Source organism: Cherax quadricarinatus, chromosome 12, assembly GCF_038502225.1.
Source record: "Cherax quadricarinatus isolate ZL_2023a chromosome 12, ASM3850222v1, whole genome shotgun sequence".
NCBI lineage: Eukaryota > Metazoa > Arthropoda > Malacostraca > Decapoda > Parastacidae > Cherax > Cherax quadricarinatus.
This window is the reverse complement of record NC_091303.1, coordinates 47057528-47072007: the sequence shown is the minus strand read 5'-3', so window position 1 is coordinate 47072007 and position 14480 is coordinate 47057528. Positions and strand designations below refer to the sequence as shown.

At 39.2% G+C, this 14480-nt stretch overlaps 1 protein-coding gene across 1 annotated transcript in view; it reads left to right on the top strand.

The window, feature by feature from the left end:
• LOC128703252 (protein Star) overlaps positions 1-3911 on the top strand; it is a 170835-nt gene extending 166924 nt beyond the window's left edge. The window contains exons 6-7 of the mRNA XM_070084345.1: positions 321-485; positions 3637-3911. Coding sequence (XP_069940446.1) covers positions 321-485; positions 3637-3792 — 321 coding nt within the window. The 3' untranslated portion in view covers positions 3793-3911. The remainder of the gene's footprint in view (positions 1-320; positions 486-3636) is intronic.
• Positions 3912-14480: the final 10569 nt, after the last annotated feature.

Below are 14480 nucleotides of genomic sequence, written 5' to 3'. Positions count from 1 at the left end.
CAAAAGAGCAGTTAAGAAAATTTTCTTTTTTTCTTTTTGTGAATGAATGCATAAAAGTTCTTATGCAAAAGTGTTTCATTGATCTACTTCATCTATATATTTCTTTTAGCTATAAAAAAAAATCTAAAAAATGTCAAAGTTAATTAATCGGTTATGGGTTGCATCCTGGGGTAGAGGAGGAGGAGGGTAGTTTACTTGAGACAAAAGTGATCGTAGAAATTAGGTGAGGCTCTCAGTCTTTTCTGTAGTACTAATAATCCATACGGTTTTAGCATTCTTTGTGTGTGAATATAATCATATTCTTCCATTTCTATCTGTAGAATAACACACAATACGAGGAGTTCGACTCTCAGTGTGTACCTCTGGAGAACCTGGTCTACGCTGCTGGCATCACCTCCACCATCGACCTCCTGGTGCTCGACATGAGCGGCACGGACCTCGATGTTCTAATGAACACCAAGTTCGACGTCATCCCAGCTCTTGAGGTCAGATTTTCCTGCCCAGTCAATCTAGTTATTGTTTTCACTTGGGGTTCTTGTTTTGGAGGAGAGTTTATTGAGAAAAAACATGTTAGGTGTCCTAATATGTTTGAAAAATGTAGAAAAATGCTTCTTAAAACAAAGTGAAAGCAATGTTTTTCACTAACATGAAATTCTGAGATTAAGGGATTATTTTCCCCTCAAAATGCAGTTCTGAAAAATAATGTTATTTGGAATAACATGCATTAGTTTCATATATATATATATATATATATATATATATATATATATATATATATATATATATATATATATATATATATATATATATATATATATATATATATATATATATATAATATATATATATATATATATATATATATATATATATATATATATATATATATATATATATATATATATATATATATATATATATATATATATATATATATATATATATATGTCGTGCATACTAAGTAAAACTTGCGATTTTGGCTTAAATAGCAATACTCTTCTTGCCGAATAAGGCAAGTGAAAATTTGTGTATGCAATTTCGCTAAAATCATTCCTAGCCTAATGAAAAAAATATATTTCGTCGTATTTGTTTATTAAATTATTGTAAACTTATCTAAAATATATTTAGTTGGATTAGGCTAAATTAAATTGCGCTTGTTATAATAAGGTTAGGTAAGTTTTCTAAGGTTCTTTTGATTTAAAATTATTATTTTTTACATTAACATAAATGAAAAAATATAACTTTAAAAGTATAAGAGAAAATTTTAGAAAGGACTTAATTTTAAATGAGTTCTTGCTAATGGACTAATTTTACCTATTCGGCACGACATATATATAGTGTTAGGGTATTCAGGAGAAGTTTATGATCGTAGGAAAGTGGGTTTAGGAGGAAAGAAGACCTATTGGTGGAATGATGAGCTGAAGAGAGTAGAAAGTGAGGAAAAAAATAGCATGAGTTTTTTTTTTTTTTTTACAAAACAGAAGTGATACAAAGCAGGAGGAGTATATTCAGAAAAAAAGAGAGGTTAAGAAAGTGGTGAAGGAATGTGAAAGGAGAACAAATGAGGGAGTGAGTGAGAGGCTATCAACAAATTTTGCTAAGAATAAGAAAAAGTTTTGGAGTGAGATTAATGAATGGATTTGAGAGAAAAAAAAAACAGGAGAGGAGAGTTATTAAATGGAGAGTTAGAGATATCAGGAAGATGGAGGGAATATTTTGAGGAACTGTTAAATGTTGATGAAAATAGGGAAGCTGTGATATCGTGTATTGGGCAGGGAGGTATAACATATTGTAGGAGTGAGGAAGAGCCAGTTGTGAGTGTGGGGGAAGTGTGTGAGGCAGTGGGTAGAGTGAAAGGGGGTAAAGCAGCTGAGATTGATGGGATAAAGACAGAAATGTTAAAAGCACGCGGGGTTATAGTGCTTTTATTTAATGAATATATGGAAGAGGATAAGTTATAAGAAGTATTGGGGAATAAGCCTGTTGAGTATACCTGGTAAAGTGTATGGCAGTTAATCATTGAAAAAAATAAGAGTATGATGGAGACCATGATCGCAGAGGAATAAGGAAGCTTTAGGAAAGGTAGGGAGTGTGTAGACCAGGTGTTTACTGTGAAACATATAAATGAACAGTATTTAGATAAAGGTAAAGAGGTTTCTGTGGCATTTATGGATTTGGAAAAGTTGTATGATGGGTAGTTAGGGAGGAGGAGGCAATGTGGGAGATGTTGCAAATGTGTGAAATAGGAGGTAGGCTACAGAAAGCAGTGAAGAGATAGTAGGATAGTAGGAGAGAGAGGGAGTTTATTTTCCAGTAAAAGCAGGCCTTATACAGGGATGCGTGACGTCACCATGGTTGTTCAGTATATATATAGAAGGGGTTGTAAGAGAAGTGAATGCTCGGGTGTTGGCAAGAGGTGCGGGGTTAAAAGATAAAGAATCTAACATAAACTGGGAGTTGTCACAGTTGCTCTTTGCTGATGACACTGTGCTTTTGGGAGATTCTGAAGAGAAGTTGCAGAGGTTAGTGGAAAAGCTTTGTAGGTATGGAAAAGAAGAAAATTTAAAGTGAACTTAGGATAACAAAAAAAATTAGGTAACGAACGATTCGATATCAGATTGGAGGGACAGAGGGAGGGAGTATGTAATTGAATGCATTCAGACATTTGGGAGTGGACTTGTGAGCAGATGGGTCTATGAAAGACGAGGTGAATCACAGAATTGATCAGGGGAAAAAGGGTGAGTGGTGCATTGGGGAGTCTGTGGAGACAAAGAACGTTTTGCATGGAAGCAAAAAGGGGAATGAATGAGAGTATAGTCATACCAATGCTCTTATATGGGTGTGAAGCATGGGTGGTAAGTGTTGCAACAAGTAGAAGGCTGGAGGCAGTGAAGATGTCATGTCTGAGGGCATTGTGTGGTGTGAATATAATGTACAGAATCCATAGTTCAGAAAACAGGGGATGTGCAGGGTTATTAAAAGTATTATCCAGAGGGCTGAGGAGGGGTTCTTGAGATGGTTCGGAAATTTAGAGAGAATGGAACGAAATAGAATGACCTGGAGAGCCTATAAATCTGTAGTGATGGAAGGCGGGGTAGGGGTCGGGCTAGGAAAGGTTGGAGGGGAGGAAAGGAGGTTTTGTGTGCGAGGGGTTTTGACTTCCAGCAAGCATTCGTGAATGTTTTAGCTAGCAGCGAGTGGAGACAAGTGGTTTTTAGGATTTGCAATTTAATTTAGCCTAATCCAACTAAATAAATTTTAGATATGTTTAGAATAATTTAATAAACAAACACAATAAAATATACTTTTTTTGGTTAGGTTCATAATGATTTTTGCGAAATTATTGCATACAGAAATTTTTCTTTGCCTTATTCGGCAAGAAGAGCGTTGCTATGTAATCCAAAATCAGTGAGATTAAGGGAATATAATGTTTCTCGGGAGATGTACCGTGAAACAATGAGAAGACAGAGTATAAAAGATGGGTAGACTATGTGGAGACTGTGAACTTTGAGTGAGACATTGAGGGTGCTTAGTGACCATGAGACTAAGAGAGACAGTGAGACCAGGAGACAAAGACAATATGACACCCGTCATCACAATGATATTGCCTGATCTTATTGATGTTACCATCTGCAGATGATCGTCATTTATTCCCACGGCGCCAACATCACTGATGATGTGCAGGGCTACTTCATGGAACAGAATATGGTAGCCAAGAGAGTCTTCGGTGAAAACACCAGGAAGAACGCTGCCTTCGTCCTAGTCAAGTTTGACGCTGAGAAGGACATCTAATAAAACAACTTCCGTTCTTTACATGTATATATTCACACACACACACACACACACACACACACACACACACACACACACACACACACACACACACACACACACACACACACACACACACACATATAATCGCAACTTGCCAAATACGGCGAACACCTTTAAAAATTTGATACGAGTTTATTTAAGGAAGATAGAAACTTACTTAAGAGTTGCTTTACTATTTATTAGAAAGCTCTGCAATAATATTATATATTCTTGAATAAAAAAAGATTGTGTTTTAAGGGTTATTAAAAATAACTACTGTGAATTTTCGTATTTTGCGGTAAATTTCTGTACGTAACTGTATTAACAATTTAACTTTCAATTTTTGTCGACTTAACATAGTATAAGGATGAACAAATTAATTTGAAAACAAATAGAATAGCTTCATTTTGTCTCATTATTTAGGCAATATAAAAATGTGTCAGGAAAAAGGACACAAGTGAATCTAATGTGAAATTTTACTGTGGCAACGTTTCGCTCTTAAACAAATATCAAGTTAAAATATCACAATAATATGTCACAACAGTTGCACTTGTGTCCTTTTACCTAAAATATTGCCAGTAATTATATCAACGTTGTTATAATATAAAAATATACGTTGATATGTTGCCTTAAAACCTTACAGATGTTACCTTGTATTATCCAGAATTGTAGATGAATGGTTCAGAGAACCGACATGTTGATAAATTAGACACATGTGCAACTCTTGGGTATCTTTATTGAGGAAACGTTTCGCCACACAGTGGCTTCATCAGTCCAAGATTGATGGACTGAACACATCGACTCAAGGTTGAGGGACTGATTACCCCATATTATTCCAGAATGTTGGTGCCAACTTGCATGTAACATCTGCTTCAAACAAACACCGCTAGATGTCAGTAGCGGTGTTTTCATGCAGAAATTTTCTGACCTCATCAAGTATTGCCAGTTCAGGCTAAATTATTATTCAGTTTTAAATTTTACTTAATATTAGTAATTATAAAATATGGATAATTGTAAATCAGTGTAACAAGAGAGGAATAACGTCAAGGACAGTCTGGCAGTAACACTGTCAAGGTGCAGTGTGACAGTAACACTCACTGTCAAGGTGCAATGTGACAGTAACACTCACTGTCAAGGTGCAGTGTGACAGTAACACTCACTGTCAAGGTGCAGTGTGACAGTAACACTCACTGTCAAGGTGCAGTGTGACAGTAACACTCACTGTCAAGGTGCAGTGTGACAGAAACACTCACTGTCAAGGAGCAGTGTGACAGTAACACTCACTATCAAGGAGCAGTGTGAGTAACACTCACTGTCAATGTGCAGTGTGACAGTAACACTCACTGTCAATGTGCAGTGTGAGTAACACTCACTGTCAAGGTGCAGTGTGACAGTAACACTATCAAGGAGCAGTGTGAGAGTAACACTCACTGTCAAGGTGCAGTGTGGCAGTAACACTCACTATCAAGGTGCAGTGTGACAGTAGCACGGTCAAGGTGCAGTGTGTAAGTAAGTAAGTAAGTAAGTAAGTTTATTCAGGTATACACAAATACAGTTACATAGAATTATCATACGTAGCAGCATATGTGTAGAGAACCTGGGATAACCCAAAAAAGTCAGAGTGACTTATTTCCATTGGGGTCCTTTTACCTTATTATTATAATATAAAGGTTATAATATTTTCTTATTATTCTACAATGAAGATAACATCTTATTATCATACTAAAAAGACTATCTACTACACGAGGGTCATTAAGACTATCTACAATACGAGGGTCATTACTAGGAATATGGTAAAATTTACACGTATGTTAGCTAAAAAATAGAAAATCATTCCCCTCCCTTTCTGTATCTACATTCATCAGACACCTTTTGGCACTCTTCTTGAACTGGTTCATGCTATGACTGCCTTTGACATGTGCGGGTAGTCTGTTCCATTCCTTTATTGCTGTACAATAAAAGGTGTTTGAAGCCTGTCCAATGACTGTGGGTACTACAAAGTTGTGCTCTCTCCCCCTAGTACTATGATTGCTTTGGTTCCCAACCTTGACAAAATTGACAGCAAGATATTCTGGACATTGTTTGTGAGCAATTTTATAAACATGATTTAGCTTCAGTTGTTTTACTCTGTCTTCAACATTCAGCATATCCAACTGCTATAATTCATCCTGGCCTACATGTTCTCTTTGTCCCAGCCCCAGGATGAATCTTACGATTTTGTTCTGGGTGATTTGCAGTCTATCTTTCAGTTTTTTTGTCAAGGCAGAGTACCAAGAAGAGCAAGCGTAATCCATATGGCATTGTATAAGGGCTAGACATAGGGTCCTGCGAGCGTCAGTAGGTAGACACTGTGCTTGTCTATACAGGAACTTCAGTCTGGCATTCGCTTTCTTTACTACACTGTTCCCTATCAATTCTCCTGACATGCATGGGTCAAAGGGGATTCCCAAATATTTTACTGATGAAACCAAAGTGATGGGCTCCCCATTACATTGAACATTAAAATTATTTACCCTTCTCAGTTTATGTTTCGTGCCAAAGAGAATGGCTTCAGTTTTCCCTAGGTGTAATGATAGTTTGTTGTCTACTAACCATTTGCTGCAGGACTCCAGTTCCAGTGTTAAAACATTAGCAATATCTTGTGGGTCTTTACCTGACACTAACAGAGCACTGTCATCTGCATACAGTAAGAGTTTGCACTTGACACTGATAGGCATATCACTGACATAACATAAGAATAATAAGGGACCCAGAATACTACCTTGGGGAACTCCACATGTTATCGGCAGGGGTTCTGATTCTGTTTTGTTGATTTTGACTATTTGTCTCCTGTTGCTAAGGTAGGACTTAAACCAGTCTACAGAACCTATACCGATAGCTTGAAGTTTATTACATAATATATTGTGGTTGACAGTATCGAAGGCCTTTTGCAGGTCTAAGGTTACCATACCTATGAGGTTCCCCTTTGACATTTCAGTTCTCAGGTAATCCATCAGATTAATAAGGGAGGTGTCGGTTGAGTAGGATCTTCTAAAGCCCGATTGATAGCTATGGAGAATGTTGTTGTCATTAAGGTACTTAACTACTTGAGAATACACCGCCCTCTCTAGAATTTTAGATATTATACTGAGTATACTAACAGGCCTATAGTTGCTTACATTAGACCTACTATTTTTCTTGAAGATAGGAGTAACTCTGGCCTCCTTGAACCCCTCCGGTACGGTATTAGTGGTGATTGATAGATTTATTATGTGAGCAATAGGGATTGACAGTTCAGAAGCACCATCTTTTAGGAACTTAGACGGGATGTTATCAAGGCCTGTGCTCTTAGTTGGGTTTAACCTGCTTAGTTCTTTTTGAATAAAGTCATGAGATACACTTACTAGTTGACAACTGTTTGGGGTTACCCCTTTATTGGTATAGTATGTTTGAAACTTATCAGAGTCTGTGTTAAAGGTATTTGATGCAGCTGGTAGTTTACTTACTAGTGTTGATGCAACAGATGTGTAGTAGGAATTAAAGCAATTTGCCACCTTAGATGTTTCGTGGCATACCTCATTATCGATAGTGAGTACTATGTTAGACCTATCTACTGGCTTATGGCTATACCTGGAGTTTACCTGGAGAGAGTTTCGGGGGTCAACGCCCCCGCGGCCCGGTCTGTGACCAGGCCTCCTGGTGGATCAGCGCCTGATCAACCAGGCTGTTGCTGCTGGCTGCACGCAAACCAACGTACGAGCCACAGCCCGGCTGATCAGGAACTGTCTTTAGGTGTTTTAGTTGTTGCCAGAGCTTTCTGGGGTTATGCTTATACTCTTCAATTTTTGAGCAGTAGTGCTTTGCCTTTGCTCCTTTTATAAGTCTCTGTACTCTGTTCCTCACCCTTTGGAATTCATTTAGTGCTGCAATATCCTGTCTGTTTGCTTTAAATCTTTTTAGCAGCTGGTCTCTGAATTTCATATTATCTAATATCTCAATATTCATCCAGGGTTCAGTTCTTCGTTTAATCCTAACCTCTTTAACTGGTGCAATATTATCAAGGATGGTAGTGAACATTGTTTTGAATTTTTCCCAGGCATCGTTTACGTCCGTGCAACTTGTTATCTCTGTCCAGTCACAATTGAGTAGCCTATTTACCAGTGTTTCTTTACTGTAGTTTCTAGTTGACCTCATTTTTATTGTCCTGTGTAGGCCTATCCTATCCCTAGTGATTTTCCTGGTGCAGTAAATGATGAAATGATCACTAAGACCTGTGGTAATGACGCCTGACTGACTAATGTTCTCAGAGCGGTTACAAAGTATGTGGTCAATTAGGGTGGCTGAGAACTGTGTGATCCGGGTTGGAGTATTAATTAGTTGAGTGTAACTATTTAATCCTAGAATTTGCTTATACCTTTTGCATAGCCCGTTATTTTGCTGCTGAAAACAGATATTGAAGTCGCCCAGTATTATTGTCTCGCAATTGTTTTCAACTCCGGACAAGACTCTGGAAAAGTCTTCTAAGAACTGGTCCTGGGTAGGAGGGCGGTAACTAGTTCCTACTAAGATGGGTTTGGTCTTAGGAAGCAGCACTTCAAACCATAGAATCTCCAGTTTATTGCTATTTAAATCAGGTCTTGGGTTGTAAGCTAAGTCATTTCTAATGTAGGCACATACTCCACCACCCTTTCTGTTCCTATCTAAGCGTTTTATATTGTAACCATCTATTTTGACCTCGTCGTCAGTCACCGTATCATCCAACCAAGATTCAGAGATGGTTATAACTGCCGCCCTAATTTTGTTAGCTAGAATCCTAATCTCTGCCAATTTAGGAAGAAGTGATCTTGCATTGACATGAATAAAGTGAAGGCCTGTTTTCATAAAGCAATCATAATCATCAATATATGGCAATGGGTCATTTGTATTAAAATTTGGTAAATCAATGTCATCACTGCTAAAGGGTAACTGTGCCAAAGTGCAGTTGTTACACACAAAATGAATTCTGGCACCGTTGCTATAATTGTACATACATCCATCATGCACCCACCCCTTACACATTTTACATAAGGTGCCTTTTCTGTTTTTCATGCGTACTTTAGTACAGTGTACGCACCTGTTTGGTAGTGTTTGAGATAATAATGGCTGTATTGTCTCACATTGACCTATGTATGCATTACATATGGAGTTAAGGTCATCATTCCTAGCTACTAGACCGTCATTATCACCGTCATTTATCTGTCTGTTTTGCCTCTGCACAATAGTTTGAGGTCCTGGATTAATTTGGATATCACCACTTAAGAGCGCTACAATAAGAGCTGTGTGCCACTGTTTTTGTTTGGGTATGCAGTGTTGCCATACCTTGCGGCGATAGTGACATTTACTTTTCTGGTAGGATGGCAACTGTTGGGCTTTTACTGTCCAGGGCGCTGTTACTCCATTCACCTTTTCCAGCTCCCATGACTGATTTCTTTCTTCATGGAATTGAAGAAGAAATATAAATATAATTATGGCAGCCTGTACCCTCCTAATGCCTGCCATTTTCACTCCTCGCTCTTTTACTCATATACAATAATATTTATTTCTCTTTTCCAGTCCCTAGTACACTTAGTATCTGCTTTAGCAATCACCACTGAATTACTAGTAAAATTTCCTCTTCAAAACCCTCTTCACTGCTCACTTTTCCCTTTACTTCACACAACCCTTACAGTTAACCCCTTATTACACACTCCCCTTCCCATCTCACTTCACAGTCTGGCTTCACCAATTAACTTCTAACTCCTTTCCATTCTGGTAGATCAGAAAGGTTTAATCCATGGTTTTATCCTTCCAAATCCCCCTCAATTCCATTTATCGGGGGTTGTGTGGTGTTGTTGACTGCCTGACCTGTTTTGCTGACTCAGCCATTTTTAAAACACTGAGGGGAGTAACGCCACCTACAACCTGACTTTCCTTGAGTTTATAGATATATTTGGCGTTTTCTGCTATGATTCTCTCACTGTACACTGGTCAGCTGAATATAGGTCAGCTACTATAACATTAACCTTGACTGTTTAACTATTCACTTCTTTCCCACGACTGGCACTGAGGGATATCCGACCTATAACCTTGGAGTTTTATACTGTTGATTTGACGATGTCTCCTGTGTTTCCCTCTCGTTAGCACTGGTACAGGTGATATGATGGTGGTACAGATATGATGCTACTGTCAACAGATGAACGTCAGTAAAGATGAGAATTTCACTTCGCTAGTTGTACGTCTGGCAGTAGCGGCTGTTTGGATGCCGGCCAGCCATGTTTAAATGCTCAATTCTTTCCCTCGTTTGGCACTGAAGAAAAAAGTCCTACAGACCTGTCATTTCCTTGGAGATTTAGTTGATCAGGTTTTCTGCCATGTTGTCTTCCCGTTAAACACTGGTGCAGTTGATATGGAGGTCAGTTATTTCATTGTAGTGGAAAACGTCTCATGTCTGGTTCACGTCTGGCAGCAGGTCTGGTACTTGAATGCCGGTCCCTCTTTTGTCATATTTAGTCCATTTCGTTGTCGTCACCGTCAGTTTTTATGTCACTATAGGTTCCTTGCATGTTGTTGCAGCAGTACTTGCAAATTTGGCCATCACTGGAGTTCGGATAGGCCCAGGGGACGGCAAGATATAGGAGCAGCCTTGTTGTTGCTTGCTGCGGCTGCCCAGTTACAGCGAACATTCACCATTCACCTTGTAACACTGTCAGTAACACTGGCAGTAACACTGTCAAGGTGCAGTGTGGCAGTAACACTGTCAAGGTGCAGACTGGCAGTAACGCTCACTGTCAAGGTACAGTGTGACAGTAACACTCACTGTCAAGGTGTAGACTGGCAGTAGCATTCACTGTCAAGGTGCTGTGTCAGTAACACTCACTGTCAAGGTGCTGTGTCAGTAACACTCACAGTCAAGGTGCAGACTGGCAGTAACACTCACTGTCAAGGTACAGTGTGACAGTAACACTCACTGTCAAGGTGCTGTGTGTCAGTAACACTCACTGTCAAGGTGCAGACTGGCAGTAACACTCACTGTCAAGGTACAGTGTGACAGTAACACTCTCAAGGTGCAATGTGACGGTAACAATCACTGTCAAGGTGCAGACTGGCAGTAACACTCACTGTCAAGGTGCAGTGTATCAGTAACACTCACAGTCAAGGTGCAGACTGGCAGTAGCACTCACTGTCAAGGTACAGTGTGACAGTAACACTCACTGTCAAGGTGCATTGTGGCGGTAACACTCATTGTCAATGTGCAGTGTGACGGTAGCACTCACTATCAAGGTGCAGGCTGGCAGTAGCACTCATATTCAAGGTGTTTTGTGACAGTAACACTCACTATCAAGGTGCAGGCTGGCAGTAACATTCGCTATCCAGGTGCATTGTGACAGTAACATTCACTGTCAAGGTGCAATGTGGCAGTAACACTCACTATCAAGGTGTAGCGTGGCAATAACACTATCAAGGTGCAGCGAGACAGAAACACTCACTACTAAGGCGCAGTGTGAAGGTAACACTCACTGTCAAGTTGCAGTGTGACGGTAACACTCAATGTCAATGTGCAGTGTGACGGTAACACTCACTATCAAGGTGCAGTGCGACAGTAACACTCACTGTCAAGGTGCAGTGTGACAGTAACCCTCACTATCAAGGGGAAGTGTGGCAGTAACACTATCAAGGCGCAGTCTGGCAGAAACACTCACTGTCAAAGTGCAGTGGGACAGTAACACTCACTATCAAGGTGCAGTGTGACAGTAACACTCACTATCAAGGTTCAGTGTGACAGAAACACTCACTATCAACGTGCAGTGTGACAGTAACACTCACTATCAAGGTTCTGTGGGACACTAACACTATCAAGGAGCAGTGTGACAGTAGCACTCACTATCAAGGTGCAGTATGACAGTAACACTCACTATCAAGGTGCACTGTGGCAGTAACACTCATTGTCAAAGCGCAGTGTAACAGTAACACACACTATCAAGGTACAGTGTGGCGGTAACACTCACTGTCAAGGTGCAGTGTGAAAGTAACACTCACTGCCAAGGTGCAGTGTGACAGTAACACTCACTATCAACGTGTATTGTGATAGTAACACCCACTGTCAAGGTGCAACGTAACAGTAACACTCACTGTCAAGGTGCAGTGTGACAGTAACTCTCACTGTCGAGGTACAGCGTGACAGTAACACTCACTGTTACAAAAAACGCGATTCTAAAAGCTTAGAGATCTCCAGTGAATACTAGAAAGGACTGCCCTTCTAGCATCCAACCTGTTACTGGGTTTTCGTAACAATTAGTCAGTATCCTGGTCCAAGTATCCCTTAGAATTCAATAAGATTATTAGTGCTTCAGGATTACAACTGGTAGGCTACTAACTAGAGAAATTAAAATTTAATAAATTTATTAATAATTAAGTTGTCTAGGCGTATATCAAATTAAATTAAATCAATATCAACAAAATAAGAATAATCACTTCTCTCGTGTACAGTATTATTGTGCTGATAGCACATATCACATTTATAATTCTTAAGTACCGTCTGGTACATTAACATTTAACAAGCAGCCGGCAATCAAACTATCGTCACCATACTCGCTTGCTACCCCTATCTGTTGAACTTTTCCCTCACACTCCCCCATACGAAGACTTATAGTCAAGGAGTAAAAGAAGAATAGGCGAGGAAAAAGTTCTAACACGTGGAAGTCGCGTAAGGCAACAAATCTTCTACTGACTGTCAAGACTTAACCAGAGAAATAATTGGATGAACCATTGATATACACAATATGGAACTTAAAAGCTTGGAGAGCCAATGTCCACCTCAAGAGGCGACTGTTGGTTCCCTTAAAAGTTTCTAGGTATATCAAAGGTTTGTGATCCGTCTCTAAAATGAATTCTTTTCCCAGTAAATAAAATTTAAGCTTGGAGGCACCCCACACAAGGGCCAAACATTCCTTTTCTATGGTGGAGTATCTCGTTTCTGCAGGAAGGAGTTTCCGGCTTAGGAAGCATACTGGGAAGGGAGTACCATCATGGTATTGTAGTAATGCCACACCTAAGTCAGTATTGGAGGCATCAGTTCTTAAACAAAATGTTTTATTAATATCTGGAATCTTAAGTATAGGGTCTTTTGAGAATATATTTTTAATCTCATTAAACTTTTCCCGAGCTACGTCGGAAAGTTCAAGAGGTTCCTTCACAGACTTTTTAAGGAAGTCGGATAAGATGCCTGTAAGATCAGTAAGATTCGGGATAAACCGTGCATAAAAATTTACAGAACCAAGAAAGCTATGCATGAGCTTCTTGGTTTTGGGGAATTTAAACTCTAATAAAGCTTTGATCTTACTGGGGAGAGGCTGCAAAGAGTTATTAGAAAGAATCAGTCCGAGATATCTAATCTTGTTATACCCAAGGAAGCATTTCTTCAGCTTGGCAGTGAGGCCATGTGAGCTTAACCTACGTAAAACTGATGTTAATGTTTGGATATGCTTGCCCCAATTGGATGTCATTACGTAAATGTTATCAAAATAAACTGAAGCATTTGGCATATTACCCAAGACCTTTCTCATCAGTCTCACGTAAGTAGCGCAGGCAGTTACCAAACTGAAGGGCATTGTTCTATACTGCATCAATCCTTGGTGGGTAGGAAAAGCGGTGTACCGCTTAGAAGAAGGATCTAACATTACTTGATGATATGCTTGTGCAATATCAATCTCTGAAAAGAAGGAAGAGTTATAAAATTTGTGTATATCACTATCTATTAAGGGCATAGGCTCAGCATCCCACCGAGTTATAGCATTAAGGCCTCTGAAGTCAATAGCAAGTCTATAAGAATTATCCTCCTTCTTAACCATGACTACTGGTGAACAATATGCAGATACTGAAGGTTCAATGATCTTTACCTTTAATAATCTGTCTACCTCTCGGTCAAATGCATCCCTAAGGTGAACTGGAACTGGGTATAATTTCCGTTTGATAGGATTGTCCGTCACTAAGTCAATCTTATGGACTACCGTGGAGGTGACACCTGGAATATCAGTAAAAACGTCTGAGAAGTTACTCACACATTGAAGTAGTTCATGTTTCTTATGGTCATCCAAAGACTCATTAATATTAATGTTTGTTGCACCTGAGTGGTCAAGAGTCACCAAGTCATGTAGTTCTCTGTCATAGTCCACGTTAGAGGTGTCAATTACGCACACCTTACACTCCTCAGTTGTCTCATAACGTTTATGTGGAAAAACTAAATCAAAGTTATTCAGGCGGTTAACCGAATTTCTTCGGTAATATTTCTTAAGGATGTTGATATGATAAAGCTTAGGTTTCCCCTTGACTTCTATGAGATAATCAACTTTCCCACAAATTTTTAACACCTTATACGGACCTTTCCATGCTACTAATAATTTATTTGATTTTAATGGTAAAAGTACCAGAACTTCATCCCCTACTTTAAAAGTTCTCCTCTGACTTTTGGAATCAAAATAGGTTTTGTACTGGTCCATTGATAAGCTTAAGTTTTTCGAAACTATGTCAGAGGTCTCCTCAAGTTTGGATCTAAGGTCAAGGAGAAACTAGTAAGAAAAATGAACCTCAGCACTCACCTCCTCATTAGTCCACAAGTCATAAAGGATGGACAATGGGCCTCTGGCCTGTCTACCACAGAGAAGTTCAAAAGT